The following is a 20,834-nucleotide window of genomic DNA, read 5'->3' as shown; positions in this document are numbered from 1 at the left end:
GTGCCCCCTGATATGCCACTGTGCCCCCTGATATGCCTTATACTCCTTATATGCCAGTGATATGCAACTGAGCCCCCTGATATATCTTTTACCCCCAGATTTGTTTTATGCCCCCCTGATATGCCTAATATCGATATGTCTTATACCCCCTAATGCCACTGAGCCCCCTGATATACCTTTTACCCCCAGATATGTTTATGCCCCCCTGATATGCCTAATATCCATATGCCTTATACCCCCTATATGCCCTAAAAATTCATAATACCCCCCATACACCACTATAACTCACCCATACACCACTCTGGCTCCTCCCCCTCCCATACACCACTCTGGTTCCTCCCCCTCCCATACACCACTCTGGCTCCTCCCCCTCCCATACACCACTCTGCCTCCTCCCCCGCCCATACATCACTTTGGCTCCTCCCCTCCCATACATCATTTTGCCTCCTCCCCTCCCATACATCACTTTGCCTCCTCCCCCTCCCATATACCACTCTGCCTCCTCCCCTCCCATACATCACTTTGGCTCCTCCCCCTCCCATACTCTACTCTGCCTCCTCCCATACTCCACTCTGCCTCCTCCCCCTCCCATACATCACTTTGGCTCCTCCCCTCCCATACACCACTCTGGCTCCTCCCCCTCCCATACACCACTCTGGCTCCTCCCCCTCCCATACACCACTCTGCCTCCTCCCCCGCCCATACATCACTTTGGCTCCTCCCCTCCCATACATCATTTTGCCTCCTCCCCTCCCATACATCACTTTGCCTCCTCCCCCTCCCATATACCACTCTGCCTCCTCCCCTCCCATACATCACTTTGGCTCCTCCCCCTCCCATACTCTACTCTGCCTCCTCCCATACTCCACTCTGCCTCCTGTGAACCTCCGTTTCTGACAAGACACCAGGGAGCCGGGTAGAGAGGCAGAGTGGCGTATGAGAGGGGGAGGAGCCAAGGTGGTGTATTGGAGGGTGGCTCCCATACACTCCTCTGACTCCTCCCCCCTCCCATACACCGCTCTGCCTCTCTACCCGGCACCGTTACTGACAGGAACTTTCCCTGCAGCTTCATAGAAGCCACAGTGTAAGTGAAGTGCAGTAACGGAGTCTGTCTGTGCGATGCTGACCCTCACCGGCTATCAGAGAGGATGATTCTCTGTCAGCCGGTGGGGGTCTGCATCGCACAGACAGACTCCGTTACTCACCTTCACTTACACTGAGGCTTCTATGAAGCTGCAGGGAAAGTTCCTGTCAGTAACGGTGCCGGGTAGAGAGGCAGAATGACGTATGGGAGGGGGGAGGAGGCAGATGGGAGGGGGAGAGAGACGGAAGAGAGACTGAAGTGAGAGACCGGCCGACAGTGAGGGGAATCCAGGTCCCCTGCAGCGTAGCGGGGGATCTGGATTCCGGTGTTATAATCCGATCTCTGTTTGAGGTCGGATTATATAAGGAGAGGGGTTTTTCAGAGCATTTGCTCTGAAAAAAACCTCTTTTTGTAATCGATAAAAATCGATCCGATTAATCGATGATGAAATTCGTTGCCAACGATTTTCATAATCGATTATTATCGATTTTATCGATTAGTTGTTTCAGCCCTACTCTTAAGATATGGAAATGTTTTATCTGTTATTGTGCGGTGTAATCTTTTTTCATATATGTAAGTGATTAATATGGAGAGGTACAAGTTTATATAATCTATTCTTTCTTTCCCTCATGCCCAGCAATTTGTGGTGGGGAGATCCACAAAGATTCTGGTCAGATCCAGTCTCCCAATTACCCGGATGATTATCGACCATTAAAGGAATGTATATGGAAAATAACAGTTGCAGAAAACTACAATGTTGGATTAACCTTTCAGGCATTTGAGGTAATTATGTCTCTATCTTCTGTGCAGATTTATATTGCTTTCAGAGCACTTCCAATCCAGGCTGGTGTGAACAAATTGCCACTGAAAACCTAACCTCTCGACCTCTAATTTTGCATGTGGTGGGACTGTTTCTATTGCGTACATTTTCTAGAGGATTAAGAGGATTTTAATCTTATTGGTGCTTTTTTGAATTAAATCCTTTTAAAGTACTGACAATGGGATGTATTCACAAATTCCTAATCCTGTTTCACCACATGGCAGTGAAATGTGTGTTATCTATCTATACATAATAAATTATAATTTCCACCTGATGTCTTGGACCACTTTTGTTGGAAAAATAAAAATACCTCGTTGACCGTTGGAAAGCTCTGTTAAATCTTGGATTTTGCTATTCAACACTTTTAACGAGGAGAAAAAGCAGTGTTGGTGCATTTATAAGGTGTCCATGATGATGGTGGTAAAGTGCTTTCAGACCATCTAGCAAGTTCTCGAGAGCAGAACCTTCAGAACAGAAAATGAGAAGATCAAAAACTGCTTAAATGGACAGTTCAGTCCTCTAGTTTTTAAATTGGGTCATGCATTTAGTTTTTGGAGTTGGGCAATACGATTTCTGTCCTTGTACTCTTAACTTCATCTACTGAAACTACACACAGTCTAAGCTTGAAATCTACTTGATTACACTTCCCATGCATTCCTCCTATCACACTTTGTTAAAAATGAATCCCAATCAGACACTAAGGTCTCTGGTGAGCCATGGAGCGTTCATGCAGATGTTTTAAAATGTACATAATTGCATTTGTAAACTGTATTTACAGATTGAACGCCACGACAATTGTGCATATGATTATCTTGAAGTAAGGGATGGAAACAGTGAAACAAGCCCTCTGATTGGCCATTTTTGTGGTTATGACAAACCGGATGACATCAGATCTACCTCGAATACCCTGTGGATGAAGTTTGTTTCTGATGGAACTGTGAACAAAGCTGGGTTTGCTGCTAACTTCCTGAAGGGTAAACTTGTATGCCTTAAAAGTATAATAATTTAAACGAGTTCCAAGATAGCTGTGTAATAAAGTTAGAGACTATCGAAGCAGAGCTAGACTTAAATGGCAGACTAAAAACCCTTGAAAAGCATAGACAATGGAATTATGGGCAAAGAAATCCTCTATAGAAAACCTGCTAATGAGTAGTAGAGTTGAAAGAGTAGAACGACAGCTTCATACAAACTCCCCTGTCAACTCTGTTTAATGGGTAAACACAAGAGTCCAAAGCTAAATTCAACAGTCTGTCAATGCTCTGTAAATGGTAGAATATTACCTTTTCTAATTACCTTCTGATTTATATACTGTGTAAATATCATTGCGAAACAAAATAGGATTATTATTTTTTTAAATAAGAAACTGGCAATGCTGTCTGTAAGTTTTGGGTTTTGCAAAGGGCATATGTACAGCTCTTCTCCTTACCTGATGCTTATTAGACGAAAACCGCAGGATTATGGATCCTGTTAATCTCTTTCAGTGACATCAGTACAAAGTGGAATTCACTTTATGGTAGACAAAACACCCTCCACACAACCAAACAGGTTTTTAAATGGCAGTGTTGCTTTGTGTATTTACTCTGATGCAGTATGAGGAAAACAGTTTTTTTTATTTAAAAATTGAGGTAATTTTTCCCGTGTTTTTGTTTTTATTCCTCCAGAGGAAGATGAATGTGCCAAACCAGACAATGGAGGATGTGAACAGCGATGTATTAACACATTGGGAAGTTATAAGTGTTCTTGTGACCCTGGGTATGAGCTGGGTCCTGACAAAAAAAGCTGTGAAGGTAATTAAAGCCACCTAACAGTTTTCCAGTTTTACCGTGCCAAAGTAATTTATTAAGTACTAAATCCTAAGGAATGTGCAGGCAGCTCTTTTCCTACATTTTTCATTTCTCAGACCAGATTTTTACAGCAGGACAGCTGCTTTTCAGAAACGCTATACTGCGTTTAGCTAACTTCCTTGAACAAATATTGTACCAATCTTTGCCAACAATTTATTTCTAATCATGTTCTGCTCAGCTGCTGTCCATGTCATTAAATGTCTTATAGATTTTAAAATAATTTGGTATGGAATTTTTGTTGAGTTCCCCCCCTCCCCCCAACCCCATTTAAACTTCCTAAACTTAATTCATGTTCATGTCCTTTTTATATTAAAGTCCCAGACAGCTGCCCCTGGTGACAAGTTGGTGGGGGGGGGAGATAACGACCATGTGCCTCCCTATGTTAGGAAGTAAGTGTCTGCAGAGATCTGAGACATAGTCCAAGTTATGGTGGTAAAAAAACTGTGAAAATCGAGATAGGCAGAATACAGGTGATAAAAATAAACCTTTTTGTTCTCATTTCTTTCATGACCTTTATTTTAGCTGCATGTGGTGGCCTGTTAACCAAACTCAATGGAACTATAACCACACCAGCATGGCCCAGAGAGTATCCACCCAACAAAAACTGTGTATGGCAGGTGGTGGCTCCTTCTCAATACAGGATCTCCATGAAATTTGAGTACTTTGAACTGGAAGGCAATGAAGTAAGTAACCTATAAAGCATATCTATGTGTGTGTATATATATATATGTACAGAAACTCTGCATTATGTGACTCATGACACCAGTCTCCTAATTTCTATGCTGGAAGGTAGCGCTCTCTTTCATAAATGTGTCTAATATGTCGCTCCAGTTTGATAGGCGCGTGTTTTGTTTGCACACAGTTTGTTCAATGAAATCTGGCAAAGCCACTGCTGATCTTATTCCCCCGCTGTATATTTGGGCCTTGATGTGATAAAACACAATGATCCTCAAATGAACTTTCTCAGTTTAATATCTCTTTGAAAGCTAAAAACAGTTTTAGCTTTCGGTACAGTTATCTAAAACCAATTCACAGTTTGCCATAAGTAGCTTAGAAAATTCCAGTCAAAAATCCGTAAAAGCTATCGGATTGTGTAATGAGGACAATTCACACGCTGCACAGGGGAGCGACAACAGAAGCGGCTAGCTTTGATATAAGTGACTTATTTAACCGATGGGATCAGTAGCTCCACTTTCCAGAGGTGGTATACCATTGGTTACTGTGCTGTTGGTGGATACCGTGGTTAAAGTATAGTTGGTATAGGCAAGCCTTCTTGCTAAACGTTGTAATGTACGAAAACCTCACTTCCCTCGTCTTCCTGTGGTTATTCCCGGTTGGCGGATTTCTTGCGTGTAATAAATAAATCTCTTGCATGCACTTTTTTTATTTTGTTTCAGGTCTGCAAGTATGACTATGTTGAGATTCGGAGCGGACTTTCATCTGATTCGAAACTGCATGGAAAGTTTTGCGGAACAGAAGTGCCTGAAGTAGTTACTTCCCAATATAATAATATGAGGATTGAGTTTAGGTCTGACAACACTGTATCGAAAAAGGGCTTTCGGGCAAACTTCTTTTCAGGTATAGTACTAAATATTGGTGAAAGATTCACCTATTACATTTTAGTATGTTTAAATATGACATATGACCTCACATGCAGAACACTGGCATATGACCTCCTATACTGGTGTTCTACTTGGTAGAAATCAGCTGGAGAGGTAGGTGATAGGGGGTGGCTGGGTTAGGCCTGGGGTAGTGTCCAGCCAAGATGAGTCTCTGGCTATGCAGTGATATCTTTGCCTTTGCTGCTTCCCCAGCTGCCTCCTCTGTTGTTGGGATTCTGAATGCATTAATAGGCATTGTGTGCCTTTTTTAAGACACAAATCACTGGGATATGACCTTGTAGTAGTATGCTCTGCCCAAACAAATATTTTGCCCGCATGTCATGTTGCTTAAACCATCAAAAGGTACAGTATGAAGTCAGTGGATGGAAACGACTGGTGTCCTCAAACTTTGACGGTGGACGACCCCCCCCCACACATTATTTCTTTTTTGGTATGTCACCCAGCTCCTGTGATACCTGTCCCATTAGCACTCTTAGTACTAGCCATATTTGAGTGGTGGGCAAAGTAGAGCACCAAACCACATATCCTACACTGTTATGCTGCAGGGGGGTGTTACTCGTGCCCATTGGTAGCCCAGGGTAAAAGGCAAACATGAGTGGGTGGTCTACTACTTATTTTGTAAGATTCTTGACTGTTTATCCTAGACTATTCCATATAACTATAGCAGACCGTTTCCATTTGAGAGAGAGAAATGTAGACGGCTGCAATATATTTGTATGTAGGTGTTCCTGCTATCTTATAAGTAGAAAAGTCTAAATTCCTCTCAAGAATTAATTTGATAAAATGTATTTTAAGTGATACAGATTCATATACAATGCAGTAGCTAACAGTCTTCGCCAAAGCAAGAGCCTGTGACAATACATTAATGTTCTGTTTGGGTTTGTGCAGTTACTCCATGCATGTAGGATTGTCTTAACGTTATGGCATGTCAAAATATTGAAGTTTAAAAATTATTATGCCTTTGTTATTAACTTTGTATTTTAAACATTGTATTTCTTTTACCGGTGAATGGTCTTAAAGTTTTAGGCAAAGAGATATTATGGCTAGAATTTTTTTCCCCACTATATTAACTTAAGCCCCTGCTCATCCCTTTTGCTGTACTGGTACGTTTTTGTTCACAGACAAGAAAGCTACCTGCAAAGAAAGAATTTTTATTTTTGAATCTTGCAAGAACTTGGTAAAAGGTGCCCCATCAGGCCGAGTACGTATTAATGACAGACTGGTGGCCTCTGACAGTCTCAGAGGTATGACCAGCCGTTGTAAGCTAACCTGTGGTGGGAAATGGATCTCTGCTTTCTCTGGGCGCTAAGGAAAATTGATCCATTTTAACCCAGAAACTGCTTTGAGCTTGCCTTGGAACAAATGACTTTGTAGTTAGAACACAAACATTTGTTCCTTTTCAAAAAAAACAACCTTATACTAACATTGGAATATGGGTACTTTAGACTTCATAACTTTTACCTAAGGCATGCTTTCAACCCAATGGCTACTGAAAAGCTGAAGAAAAATTCAAAAGCACTTAAGGGACAGAGAAAATGTGTCAAGGTTTTTAAAATGCAATATGTGGTATTGTGGTGGCCCAACTTCAACTCTTACCGGCCTAGGGGCTGTCCTTGTTTTACACACAGATCTACTGATGTTCCAAGCTATGGTTGTGGGCCAGGACTCAAGGCTTTGATTTGACATACTCTGAAGTTTAAAAAAAAAAATCAAACCACAAAGGCTTTTTGTTGTATAATATGAATTCCTAGCTAGAGTCAAAACATACTTTTCTATGCTTTCAGAATGTATAGCAGTCATAAAACGTTATCTGCCAAAATACATACAATATATTGAAGTTCAGGGAGCTGAAAATGTAAACCATTTGCTTCCCTGTTTGTTAAGAAATGGCACTTTAGCATATGCCTTTAATCCAAGATATATAGATAAGTCAAGGAAACTTTGTACTATTGAAAGGCATACATGCAAATATTTTCAGGTTTACTTAATTGAACCATTCCTGTGGCAATAGGTTGGACCTTTCCATTAGAAATGAAAAGCCGGCTTTTTGTTTTCTGTGATTAGGTTAATGTTTTTTAAAGCGTTGCACAGCTTGGATCATCCTAAGTATGTAACCCTTGTGCCACGAGGTCATTGGAATTTCTTTAAACTTTGTGGCATACAATATGAAGCAAAATGTTAATCAAAGGATGTGAGTGGGGTTGCATAAGCCCTTTGAGTTTGGCCCCTGAGGATATAGACTGGAATCTATGGTCCACTGTGGCACAGTATCACACTCATGTCTTTGTTGTTTGGACATTGAATCATGGCACCATAGCTAAAAAAAAATAAATAAATATATGCACTGTGCCATAGCATAGTTCTGAATTCGAGTAGTGAAACATATTTGGTGGATTTCATTTCAAACCTCTAGATAGCTAGAGTAAAGAGCAATTCTGGGGCAAAATCAGTTGCCATGCTGATTGTATCTTAATTGTCTTTTATACATATCACCAGTTAACATATGAGTAGTCCATGGGATGGATGTTACTGTTTCTGTGATATTATTATTTATAATTTTTTATTATTATTATTATTATTATTATTATTTTTTTATTTTATTTTCTTTTGTTGGGAGACATGTTCACCGCTAGACTTTCACATTCTATTTACAATAAATAGATTTTTACTATTTCATAAAAGTGCAAATCCACTTTTAGATAGAAAATTCAGTTATCGAAAACAGATTTGCTTTTTGCAATCATTTAATTTTGCAGTTCTGGATTAATAATTTGTCTATAGTGTGTTCTATGTACTAGGAAACTTGTCTGAATCCTGTCCCTGAAAAAATAACTGTTAGTTGCCAAATATGGATGGTAATTCTGCCCATAAAGGATACTGGTCCCTTGTATTGGATTGTGATTTAGTTCATCATGCAGGTTCTGTTGCCTGTTAATAGAATTTTGGGTGTAAGGTGCTGTCAAACCTTTTAATCAAAATTCCTAACCATTCTCCTAATTGAAGAAAATAAATCATTTAAAAAGCTATCGGTAGTTTAAATCAGTGGCTTTTATATGCTGGTGTAAGTAGAAACTATCTCATGTCATAACCAAAAACAAAATGCAGCGGTTATCAGACAAAATCGCCTATTTATTTTACAATATCATAATTTTGCATCTATCTTAAAATAGATTTATCATTAATAATTTAAATGCTAGGAGAAAGTGTGAAGCAACGTTTAGCTTATTATGTTTGCATTCAGTGGAAATAGCCTACCTGGAACCTTGCTTGGGTATTTTCTTAACTCAAAGGCTTCTCCTGGTGCAAAATTGTTTTTCCTTGAATATCTAAATGTTGAGACTATACATGTAGATTGTGTATAAGAATATATTCAGCCTGTTTCTGGCTCTTTTCCATGCAAGATTTCATGTGTTGGCATTGACTAAGCTGCATGACTGCTTTGCTTGAATTAACAGCTCCCTAAAATGTTTTATAAATCTATTCCTTTCAGTTTCTTTTTTTCTTCTTATGTCAATTGTAGTTAATTGTAGTCAGGGAATCATTAACGCTTGTCATTGCTTGCCTACAGACAAAGATGAGTGTTCAAAAGACAATGGAGGATGTCAACATGAGTGCATAAATACTATAGGAAGCTACAGTTGTCAATGTCGCAATGGATTTGTGCTTCACGACAACAAACACGACTGCAAAGAAGGTAAGTGCAACACATTGGTTGGGCATATTTCCCTAAATTAATAATGTAAGTGTATCCTACTAGTTATATGTCCATGTTCCTTGGTTTTCTTGCAGGATTTGTTTTAAACTGTGAGAATTCCACAACACACTTTTGTCAGTGGGGTGAGCACCGATCCCGTTTATCTGGTCGCATCTCTCAGAAAAACCTCAAAAGTTGAGCGTCGCTCCAATAAATACTGATGTATATTAACATTTTGCAAGGCTAGTAAAAACACAGTGTCTGACTTCACTGGTTTGAATAATATCACTAGTCTTTGTATGATGCAGGAAAAGGATAGGCTATCCTGATATCCCAATATGTCTATTATCGGTAGATTGGCATATAAGCAGTTTTGGATACCATCATGACCCCCAATGCATTTTCATTGGATGACTTTTCCTGAGTTTGTAAGGGATAATTTTGTTTTCTATATTGATAGCCCTATCTTTTTTCACAACGTTTAATGTAACTGACCCTTGTCACAGCTTTTACAAGTCTGCCAATTAGTCACTGCCATGGTTCCAAAATCAGATTCTACAATTCTGAACCCACATAATAATGCTTGCGTCTTAAAATAAGCAAAATACATGTAGTTACACCCCACCTTACTTTTGGGAGCAGCTAGCTTACTTGAAGTCTGCTTGATTACTTGTCACTATTGTGAATTCTCCTGCATTTTAAGCCTGTTTAGATTCAGGTAGCCATTGTAAAGGCTGAGCTAGGAGAAGGGTGAGCACTTCATGATAGGTAGTTTATTATATATGTTTACTTGCCACGGGGCCTGATTTATTGCTTTTCTTGCATCATACAACAGCGGGTGGAAATCTTTGAGTGGTGCCGGGTATTAATCACTTCCCCTTTTGGCTGTGAAATAATCCATAATTGGGAAGTGGTAGCTATGATGACACTGAGATCTCTATATGGAGTAAGGGGGGTGATGAGGCTAACCCTGAAAAGGACATATAAGGGTCTGGAACAGACAACAAACAGGAGGATAGTCGTGCAAGCCACATATGACTCTCCTAGTGGTTATATAGAGGTATGATATACTCCAGCCCTGGAAACTTAGTAACTCAGCCTCACTCAAATCAGCACAAGGTAAGCCAAAATGGTTTGGATGGTGATGGAAGTCATTTTTCACTTGACCACTACCAACACCTCTCTACAGCTAGGAGGTCTGCATCTTTTCCACCGGTTGCACCCAATTAGCTTCCTTCACTCAATGTTTTATTTTGTTTTTATTTCTGAAAAAGCATTATGCATTTAATTTAATAGCATTCTTTATGTATATCTACCTTGATACTAAATGTCACATCAGTCTCTCTGATATTCTATTCAGCAAGGTTGTATATAATCTACAGAATAAAACTGATATATTAATGGTTGTAAATAATTCACCGAATACAAGCATTGCTACATTCCCTTTTTTCTTTTCGATGCAGCTGAATGTGAACACCGAATTCATAGCCCAAATGGCATAATCACAAGCCCAAACTGGCCAGATAAATATCCAAGTCGTAAAGAATGCACATGGGAAATTAGTGCAACCCCTGGTCACAGAGTGAAATTGGTAAGTGTTTCTATGCACTAAATTTGACACAAATGCCAAAAATAGGTCAGGTTTAAATCACATTTAGAAAATCTAATGGCTCTTCTTCCCCAACCGGTATGGCCACAAGTTGGCATTTGTTATTGCTCAAATGTTCATTGATGGTTTCCGAAGTGGTCCTAGGAGTTAGCCGCTAATGAACAAAACCAAGAATTTCCAATGTAACAGCAATATCTAGGAGTGCTAGCTCAAGCTAGGAAGTTTTCTGTGAACACAAGAAAAGGTGAAGAAGGCATTAGAGCTTCTGTGAGAATGTAACTCCTGTCAAAATGTTTAATTAAAGGTTAATCTTGAAATTATGAATTGTCCTGCTTTGGTACTAATGTGTTTTTTTTTGTTTTTTTTTTATTTAATTTTTTTAATTTTTTTATGGAACTGGATTGTAGGCTCACAACAGCAGAGCCCTCCTTTCCTTATGTACCAACATGTGTTATGCGTTTTTTTTTTTGTGCGTGTGAAATAAAACTGTTTTGGGATTATGCTTTATTTCCATAATAGGCCTTTGGGGAATTTGAGATTGAGCAACATCAAGAATGTGCGTATGATCACCTGGAAGTCTTTGATGGAGAAACAGAGAAATCCTCTATCTTGGGTCGTTTATGTGGTAACAAGATCCCAGAGCCTTTGATAGCCAGCGGAAATAAAATGTTTCTTCAATTTGTATCTGATGCATCTGTACAAAGGAAAGGCTTTCAAGCAACCCATTCCACAGGTCAGCAACAAATAAAATGTAACATAGTGTTCTTTTCAATAAAATAGAGATGTTATTTAGGCATTGCAGGCATATTTTAAAAGTTCTTTGAATAAAGATGCAGAACTTTATTTGTTTTTTATATGGATACATTTTTTTTTTGACGTATGTAATGGTGTACATTCAGAGCAAATCCTTTTTTACCGGTGGGGTTGTATAGCAAGAGGCATTAGAAGCAGAGAGGGTGGTGGCTCTATGGTCAGACCTTACCTGGAGTATTGTGCACAGTTCTGGAGACCCCATCTCCAGAAGGATATTGAAGACCATTCAGAGGATTGCTAGTTAATTATGTGCATGATTAAAATTACCTGAAAACACAAAGGCATTATGCATAACTTGGAAGAAAACTGACCCCTGCATGCAAGGGGCAATAGGGCCTGTGTCTGACCTGAAGGGGATTATGCAGGGAGATGGTCAGATGTGTCTGGTGCAGCACATTTTAGCTGAGGATTAGGAAAAAAATTAAAAACATGGATTTGGGGTGATTCTGCAACCCCCCTTCCATGCATTTGCAAAACAAAGAAGAAAATGTAAAGAGATCATGCAAAGATTATGCATTGAAGTGGCTATGATGGGTGGAGTGTCCCTTTCTAAGGTTTGAGCTTACATCATGAAAAATAAATTGAGTAGATAGTTGTACAGATAAACCCATGTATTCTATTTTTGTTCCCCCTGACTTTGACAAGCCCCAGACACGGAATAGTTCCTTTTTGATGTCCCATCTAATGAACTTTTTGAAGCTTTTGCATTTTGTTATTTAGTTAATTGCAATATCTGCAAATACTTTTGGAGAGTCAAAATACGTTGGATCTTGGGTCATATTAAGTGTTTATATTGAACCTGTATGATCTTCCCTTCTATTCACATTCATGACTTTAGTTTTGAAAGAAATCCAAATGAACATTTATGCCTTCTGTGTTTTTCCCAAGTGTTTAGCTTATTGCTGTGACGTAACTTTAGAGCCACCTAGTGGTAAAGTGTATAACATCAAGGCAGAAGAACACCGAGCAGATACTGTATCTGCAAGATGTGATTCATGTGCAGCCTGAAGTTAGCTTGTCACCAAAGCAACCAACAGAATAATCCTGCCTATTGGTAATTTCATTGGTTGCTTTGAAGGCTATTCAAACTTTTTAGTGGGTAACAGTGTGATTTCTGTGGTCCTGAGAAGAAATACCTTCAATTCAAATCTGTGTTCTTGTTGTAGAACTGAAGTAGTTTAGTGATGTATTTTTCTATACAGAGTCTAAATATATTGGAATATTTTATTAAGGGAAAAGAAAAAATGTCGGTGCGCTAAGCTAGTCTCAGGCTCAAATAATACAAATGTATAATACGAGGCCTACCAAACAGGTGTAAGCGTGCTGCAAAAACAGTGTATTGGCTGTACAATGTATACAAAAAACATTGTACAGCCAATACACTGTTTTTGCAGCATGCTTACACCTGTTTGGTAGGCCTCGTATTATACATTTGTATTATTTGAGCCTGTGACTAGCTTAGCGCACCGACATTTTTTCTTTTCCCTGTTTGCACATATTTGAGGTTGTTGGCTCCTCATCAGTCTGGTTGCATCTTGCTGTCCAGGGGTTAATAGGGAGGAGGTTTAATTGCACCTCCCCCAACATATTAATAAGGTTTTGGTAGCAGTATAAACTGCTTTGTGTGTCCACTACGTAGGAGGTGAGAGTAGGTTCTCACCCTATTGAGAGTGTGCCTTGACGTGGCGGGTGAGCTTAATTATGCTTTGGCCAATTCATATAACCAAAACCTCTAATTTATATTATGTTTATATTTGTTGCCAACTTTATTAGGGTAAGAAGCGCAGACAGTTTTTGTTTTTTGAATATTTTATTAAGAAGTTTTAAGAAATTAATATCCAGGGATCACTGATATTTGGCTAGCACTATTAATAGTTTTTTTTCCTTAGGCACCAGGGAAGCAAATGAGATTTAGGGAGGCTTAGACTATTATAACTGATCATAAAACAGCAGCGGGTGCAAATTATTTTTTTCATAGAAACACTGCAGTTCTCCACAAGGTCACAGGGACATTTAGCGAGCTGTAATAACTAAACTTACGTTATAGCAAATTTTCTTAACGGCTCCAATTTCAATTTTCCGTATGCGCATGTATTATGGCAATACAACAAAGGACATATATTTTATAGATGCTACAAGTGCCTATAAAATACTGCAGACCTTACACGTTTTAGGATTTTAATGGGATATTCATTTGACTCATTTGGAATTTAAATCACGCTGTGTATGTTCACTCAAAAAGCAGAGAAGGGTTATGTCAACTTGGTTCTAACCAACATGAGTTTGCTAACCTTTAATGTCAATGTATCTCATCTCTTCCAGAGTGTGGCGGCAGGCTAAAGGCAGAAGCAAAACAAAGAGACTTATTTTCTCATGCTCAGTTTGGAGACAACAATTACCCAGTTCAAGCAGATTGCGAGTGGTTGTTGGTGACTGAAAGAGGTTTACGTGTGGAGCTGTTTTTTCAAACGTTTGAGGTGGAAGAAGAAGCAGACTGTGGCTATGACTATATGGAGCTTTATGATGGCTATGACACATCTGCAGTAAGGCTCGGGCGTTTCTGTGGATCTGGGGTAAGAGTCTTAATTTAAATAAGTACACAGTGTAGTATCCCGAAAGGGAATGCATCTAAATGCAACTGAGTTTTTTTTTTTTTTTTTTTTTTTTTTTTTTCGGCTTATAAAAAGCTAAACGTTTGGAACAGATCTTTTCTACTCTTTAATTCTGCCAGTTTGAAATATAAGCCAGCAGTTTTTCACAACTGGAAACTATTATCCCTCGCTGATACAAACATGATGCAAACAAACTTAATACAAAATGAACTTCTTTAATGTTCTGTTGCCCCCCCCCTTCTGTTGGGTACCAGTGCTTGTTTTATGCAGCACTGATTTAGAAGCACATTTTTCATGGTTAAGTTAAAAAATGAAAAACTTAGTTCTATGTTCTGTTTAATTAAAGGACATCAAATTATTGATCTCATGAGCGTATTTTTTGTTTGTCTCCCTCTCAGCCTCCAGAAGAAATCATTTCCTCAGGAGATGCCATTTTGATTCATTTTCACACAGATGACACCATTAGCAAAAAGGGTTTCCATATACGATACAAAACTGTGAAGTTTCAAGATATTCTACACGCCAAATAACACAAGAAACCTCTGGCAGAAACAAATGCATGTGAGGAGAGGAGTGGAATGAAATTTTATTTTTGTTTTTAAATGAACATTAGTATATATGTTTTATAAGGCAAGTATAAATGGAAGCATCCTGGGGAATACGGCACTGTGTCAATCAGAAGGGATAATTCCACCACTCAAGACATTTTGTTTTTTTAAGTAGATACATGATGACTGTTCTTGCTTGAGTCCATGAAAGGGCACTGTTTGCTTCTAGGGAGACCGTGCTTTTCATACTCTGTTTGACATTTGTCAAAGTTGCCTGCAGAATCAATCCTTTACATTCAGAGAGTCACCCTGAGGACAGCATTACCTTCTGATTTTGTTTTTTGGGCAACGAAAAAAACGACAAAACTGAATTTTTGTTTTTGCAGGTCAGACTCCTATGTTGTCAAAAAACTATTTTTTTTTTTATATTTGGCTTCTCTGCTTTTAGTCGGCATATAAAACACAGTTACAAAACAGACAATAACGTGGATGTTCTGAAACTGATCGGGATCCCTTCTTTACTCGCTGAGCATTGTAAGAAACTGGAACATTAAAGCCTGTTTTGTAATATGGACATATAAACAGCCCTTCTGCTCTATTCATTCTTTTAATCCATGTATAAGAATGTAACTATTTTAACATTTCCCGCATTCCATTTATTGTATGAATGTTAACAGAGATTTCAATTGACTTGTCTAATATGCCATATGTTGTAATGCACTGTTAATTTGCACCAAGCATATCAGGGACCTGTTTATTGTTTTTACAAATCTGTGTCGATCTGATTCCTTATAACATCAGTAGGGGTATATGGAGGGGGAGGTACCTGTGTTTTGTGAAAATAAGAAAAAGCAAGGTTTTTATTTTGACTTCATTATCAATATTCGTCGCTGCTATAGATTTTTTTTTTCTTAAATGTGTTTTAAGGGTTTTCTTCTAAAAGATACTTTAGTGTTCCCAAATATACGAATTTCAATAAGTGTGGTGTGACTAGGCAAAGCCTGTTTTCTCAAGTATTTATCCCGAACTGTTTAGCCTGTACAGAACTTATTGGAAGAAATCTCCAATGGTGCTATTCCTCTAACCTAAAAAGAAGAAAAATGTCAACATAAGAGAAGCTTAAATCAATGAGCCAATAGTCTGCAAAACATGAATGTCTTACTATGCCTGGCTGCATCAGAGTACTAAGGACTCCCTAAGTGTGAAGGGATCATTGCAGCCTATGTCCTGTGGAACAACTTTGCCTTAGAATTCTTGCACATGGTCAAACAGATCCTCCTTGTAGATAAATCTGTAATTTGATACACAATTTGACAACTTTAAAACATTTTAATGTATGTTGCAAAAGATATTTAAGGAAATTGTAAACAGAGCTTACAGCATCTATTGTACATATGACTTGCTCGCAATGTAGGAATAAATTGTCTGTTACTTTTAAATGGTTATAGGCTATAGGCCTCGTATAGCTTTAGTCATGACGTATCTGCAGATGTCCGTTTGTATGAATGTATATGTTGCAGAAGTGTGAAATATCTTGTATGGTTGACCAGTTAAATTGTTACTTTATGTGCCAAATTACTTGGATATATATATATTCTTTTATTTTATTTTTTTTTATATATATTTTTTCTGCAATAGCATTTTTTATTTAAAGTTGTCAAATGTAGAAAACGGATTATTTAAAGCTATTGGGACTAACCTTCAAGTTATGTTTTATTAAATGTCCTGTTTTGATGAAGGTTACTAATTACATCTGTTATCACACCACAACATTCACTGGCACTAATAAAATGTTTTGGTTTTTTTTTTAAACAGTTTCAAGAGAATGCTTCTAAGTTGTGCTAACGCTTAACTTAGGACCTGTTAGCTAGTTTCATATTTGCAATATTTTTATATATCATTTATTTATGCATGACCCAACTGGTCTACAAACGGAGCCAGGCATCCACCAAACACTTTATTCCATGCTTGCTCCACTTTGAGCGGAGCTAAGGCAAATAGTAGGTTCGAGATTATATAATATATAGATTGATTTTCTTATTCTGCAATAACCTTTTGGGAATTGTTGGTACCACTGTTGAAAAGGGGAGGGGGTAAGAAACTGGGTAGAAGAGAAGGGGGGGAAAGCACATTACTTTTCTTCATCTATTTAAGATGTTCTGTAGTACCTCTTCTGTAGAGGGAGGACATCTGAAAGTGAGAAGCAGAACACCAATAAAATAAAGCAAGGGTTACTTTTGGCTGACAAAAAAAATTTGGGGCAGGTTCCAAGAGGAGAAGCGAGAAAGCAAACTAAGACAAATGAAGGAGGGGGAAGAGGAGGTTCTTGTATTGTGACATCATTAAGGGGGTAACTAAAAATCACATGGGCTCACCCCCCCCACACAATAAAGCAACATTTTCCACAGTGCCATCTTTGTGCGTTACGTGCTATGTTCAAATGCCATAACTGATTTCAGAGAGACACCCTCCTAGCGCATCACCTCTGCATATAGTTGCATGCTCTCCCTGCTTAATCCAATATATGCATGTGCCATCATGCTTGCCAGGGCCGGCCCTACCATGGAGCAAAGTGGGGCAATTGCTCCAGGCGAAGGGGCTTTTTTATTTTTGTTTATTTGTATTATATATAAAGCGGAAGAGAGAGGGTGCCGAGTGGTTTTCGCTTACCAAGTTGTCAGCTCTCTCTCTCTCTCTCGATTTAAAGCAGTTTTGGTGAATTAGAAACAAAAAACGTTTTTTTGCAAAAAAGTATGGTGCTAAGTGTAGATAGCTTCATGTTTTTATCCAAATACTGTATTGCGTGTAGCTTCCGCATACTGTATCCCACAACATTACTTTCATGTTGGTTGTTGTATGGGCTGCTGAAGGCATGATTTAAAGCAGTTTTGGTGAATAAGAAACAAAAAGTTTTTTTGCAAAAAAGTATGGTGCTAGGTGTAGATAGCTATTTTTGCTCTAAGGGCCGTTTCAATTGTTTGGCTTTATCTACAATCAGTGAGGTAGCATACATCAAACATTAGGAAACATTAGGAAACAAATTCAGTTATCGTTGCAACCTGCTGTACTCCATATGTGGCTGCCTGAGTGTGCCCTAAAACTCCCACTTTGACCCACAAAACTGACCACTAATTGAATTTCTAGTAAGTTAATTTGAGAAGGGCCCTCCTTGTTATGTTATATACTTATCTCCTATCTCCTATTTATCCCATGTACAGCACTGCAGAATCTGATGGTGCTATATAAAACAATAGTAAAATAGTGACAACCAATTTATCACCTGAAATAAGTGTAGAATTGCAACTGTACATTTCACCACTAGATGTAGCTGTAGTTTTAAGTTTATCCTTGTCTGAAGTATCTACTAAAAATAAACTGAAATAATTTTAAGTATATTTTAACAATCTTTCCGATTCCTTTTTGTGTTGGGTATATGATTTGTGATTTAAGATTAATAAGGGAAAAACCCTTCCATGGATTGGTTGTAATAAACAGCTCTTTCTATCTGTAATTCATAGACTTAAAGGTTAATGCGGGCCATTTTAAATATTAGCAATATTTGCAGAATAGCATTTGCAGAATTTTTAGGTTTTACTTTGTTGACACATTAAGTAATGCACATAAAGAATACGCAAAGCAATCAGAAAATGGCTGGAACGCAAATTATGTTCCTGGACCACATAAATTAATGGTCTTACAAATCACACAGTAACACAGTTCTAAACATTTTCTTAAAGTATCTTTACTCTCATGCAGCAATATGTTAGATAACATTTAAAAAATGATTTACTACATCAGGAAAAATGTCCTAATTCTATGTTAAAAATGTATTAGGTTGTACATTTATTAAAATAAAAATAAGTAAAATGATGCCTTAGATGCAGCCATAAAGTGCGAAAGCTACCTGTTGGTTTTAACTTAGTTTAGATAATTTTGCAAATATGTATCTCATGCACCTTCATGCACCAAAAACTGCTTTTGGTAGATAAATAGTAATGTCATAATATATTGTAATATATTTAATGTAATATGTGTATAGTTCCTCATGGTTCTTTTTGGCTGTGATATTACAGTGCTTTTCGGCCAGTGCTCTTTTTGTGTGTGGCTCACGGGATAACGGTTATAACATAGGGTCATAACTAGAGTGTGAAAGTAATGAAGTTTTAATGTACTGGTGGTGGGTGGAACAGTCTTGCTGCAGACATTAATATAGCAAACCATGGTGCCTTCTCCTCTGTATGAGAAAACATTAAATACGCTACAGTGGGACGTACGTACCACCTGACAATTTTGTTTGTCTGCAGTCAAGATACCCTGTTTAGTTTCCACTAATTACTACTCAGTGGCTGCAACGTGTTATGTACGAGTCACAATCCTTTAAGAGGCCCAAGAGATTGTGCTGCCTGTGTCCGGTAATGAAATGCTTCCGCCCCCTTTACATTTTTTTTTTTTTAACAAAAGTAAAAATGTCAGCCTCAAAATCATGGAAAATAAATCAAATAATATATATTTTTTTAATCTCATCTCTTTAATGCTCCGCTTTCTCATTATCTTTCCCACTTTTCATGATCTCTCTCCTCTTTCCTCATCTCTTATTTGGCTTATCTCTCTTATTCTTTTCTCCCATTTTCTCTGGGAATGTCTGTATGAACAGATCTCATGCTTACTTTAATTTGGGGCCAGTTAGAGGGAGATCCACCTCCAGTCTGCCTCTGGGCACCCGGGAAATGACTGGACCCCATTTGCCCCACAGAAAAGACAGCTGTGCAGTGGGCACATGTTGCAATATAGCATGATTCTATGGTAGTTGTGTAGAAGTGAGCTGTTCTAAACATATAATCTGTGATAGTTGTGGGGTGGGGGTGGGGGTGGGTTGGCAGAAGTTACCAACCCTCCTGTTTCTTGTGGATTTTGAGGCCTCCACCAAAACAAAAATGTACATCTATTTAATAAAGAAACATCACTGTACAAGTAAACCATAACATGGCATAACTCCAATGAAATCAGACATGGTTAGTCAAGTGAATATGCTGAATTGTGGAAATATATTGATTATTGTTACCTTGGGCTTGTTAGCTTAACAAAGTAACACAAAAAAAACAATGGAGAAATCTAAAGTAAATTTGATTGATTGAAATGCATCCAAACATATGATCATATTTTGTTTTATAGGATGAGGTTTTGTGCATTAGCCAGCTGGCAATGGGGCACCTGGTTTTATCAATTATCTATGAGAAAAAAATAAAAAGTATAAAGGATAAGAAAAAGGGGCGAAGTAGACATAGTGACAATGTTACATCTTGTCATACATACATTGTGATAGTACAAGGGAAGGCTGCATGACTAGTAATGCAGACACACTTTTGTAACTCCACCCACTTTACCCCTAAAAGCTATAAACATGAGAACATTGCATCAACCTTGCCAACTTTAAGTAACAAGAACATGACAAAACATTCAATGATAAATCATGTGACCAAAATGCCCCACCATCCTGGAAGACCCACCCAAGGCCTATTGGTAATTACATCAAATCAAACGCCAGGAGCAGGTAGAATAAAGTAACCACCAGAGCGGGTACGTGCATATGCCCCAAATTACTCACGTATTAATGAAGAGAACACCTGTGACCAAAGTATGCTAGAATGTGCGTACCAGTTTGTTATTGTATGTGAAATTGTTCTACTGACTGTAACAGTGCTGCGGGATCTGCTGGCGCTTTATAAATAAATGTAATCCCTTCTAATGCCAGACTTAATGGAGTGTCCAACCTTTTGAGAAAGGAAGGAACATCCATGTGACATGCCTGCTTTTGAAGAACAGCATCGCGTTTAATTAAAAAAAATTTGGAGCAATTTGAAATAAGTATTCTAATTTAGAGCACCACACGGTTTCTTTAAACAACTCAAGCATTAAAGTGCCTAGGTCAGTGATAAACAACAACAAAAAAAACACCAAAAAACTTATAGGACATTCATTATAGTGACTCTGCCACTACATCTTATTAGGTGTCACACTTCCAGAATCTTAAGTTCCTGCTGTATGAATTTATATGATCTCCATCTAAGTTACAAAAATAAAAATAACACAATCTGTTTTAACTAATAACACATACATTATTGTATTGTTCTTGTCCATATTGTATATATCATTCAAACATTCACAGCGTGGGTTGGAAAAAGTATGTG

At 38.2% G+C, this 20,834-nt stretch overlaps 1 protein-coding gene across 2 annotated transcripts in view; it reads left to right on the top strand.

Annotated features, from left to right (window-relative positions):
- TLL1 (tolloid like 1) overlaps nucleotides 1-16,458 on the top strand; it is a 48,614-nt gene extending 32,156 nt beyond the window's left edge. Inside the window, exons 12-22 of one of the 2 annotated variants that reach the window (XM_053459959.1) lie at nucleotides 1,722-1,867; nucleotides 2,683-2,878; nucleotides 3,566-3,691; nucleotides 4,271-4,431; nucleotides 5,146-5,326; nucleotides 6,492-6,614; nucleotides 8,939-9,064; nucleotides 10,528-10,655; nucleotides 11,193-11,406; nucleotides 13,809-14,059; nucleotides 14,497-16,458. In XM_053459959.1, coding sequence (XP_053315934.1) covers nucleotides 1,722-1,867; nucleotides 2,683-2,878; nucleotides 3,566-3,691; nucleotides 4,271-4,431; nucleotides 5,146-5,326; nucleotides 6,492-6,614; nucleotides 8,939-9,064; nucleotides 10,528-10,655; nucleotides 11,193-11,406; nucleotides 13,809-14,059; nucleotides 14,497-14,628 — 1,784 coding nt within the window. In that variant the 3' untranslated portion in view covers nucleotides 14,629-16,458. The remainder of the gene's footprint in view (nucleotides 1-1,721; nucleotides 1,868-2,682; nucleotides 2,879-3,565; nucleotides 3,692-4,270; nucleotides 4,432-5,145; nucleotides 5,327-6,491; nucleotides 6,615-8,938; nucleotides 9,065-10,527; nucleotides 10,656-11,192; nucleotides 11,407-13,808; nucleotides 14,060-14,496) is intronic. The other variant, XM_053459968.1, reaches the window with a different exon arrangement.
- Nucleotides 16,459-20,834: the final 4,376 nt, after the last annotated feature.

The sequence above is a fragment of the Spea bombifrons genome, chromosome 1 (assembly GCF_027358695.1).
Source record: "Spea bombifrons isolate aSpeBom1 chromosome 1, aSpeBom1.2.pri, whole genome shotgun sequence".
Taxonomy (NCBI): Eukaryota; Metazoa; Chordata; class Amphibia; order Anura; family Pelobatidae; genus Spea; species Spea bombifrons.
Note: the sequence above shows the minus strand (reverse complement) of the source record. Positions and strands in the feature narration are given on the sequence as shown.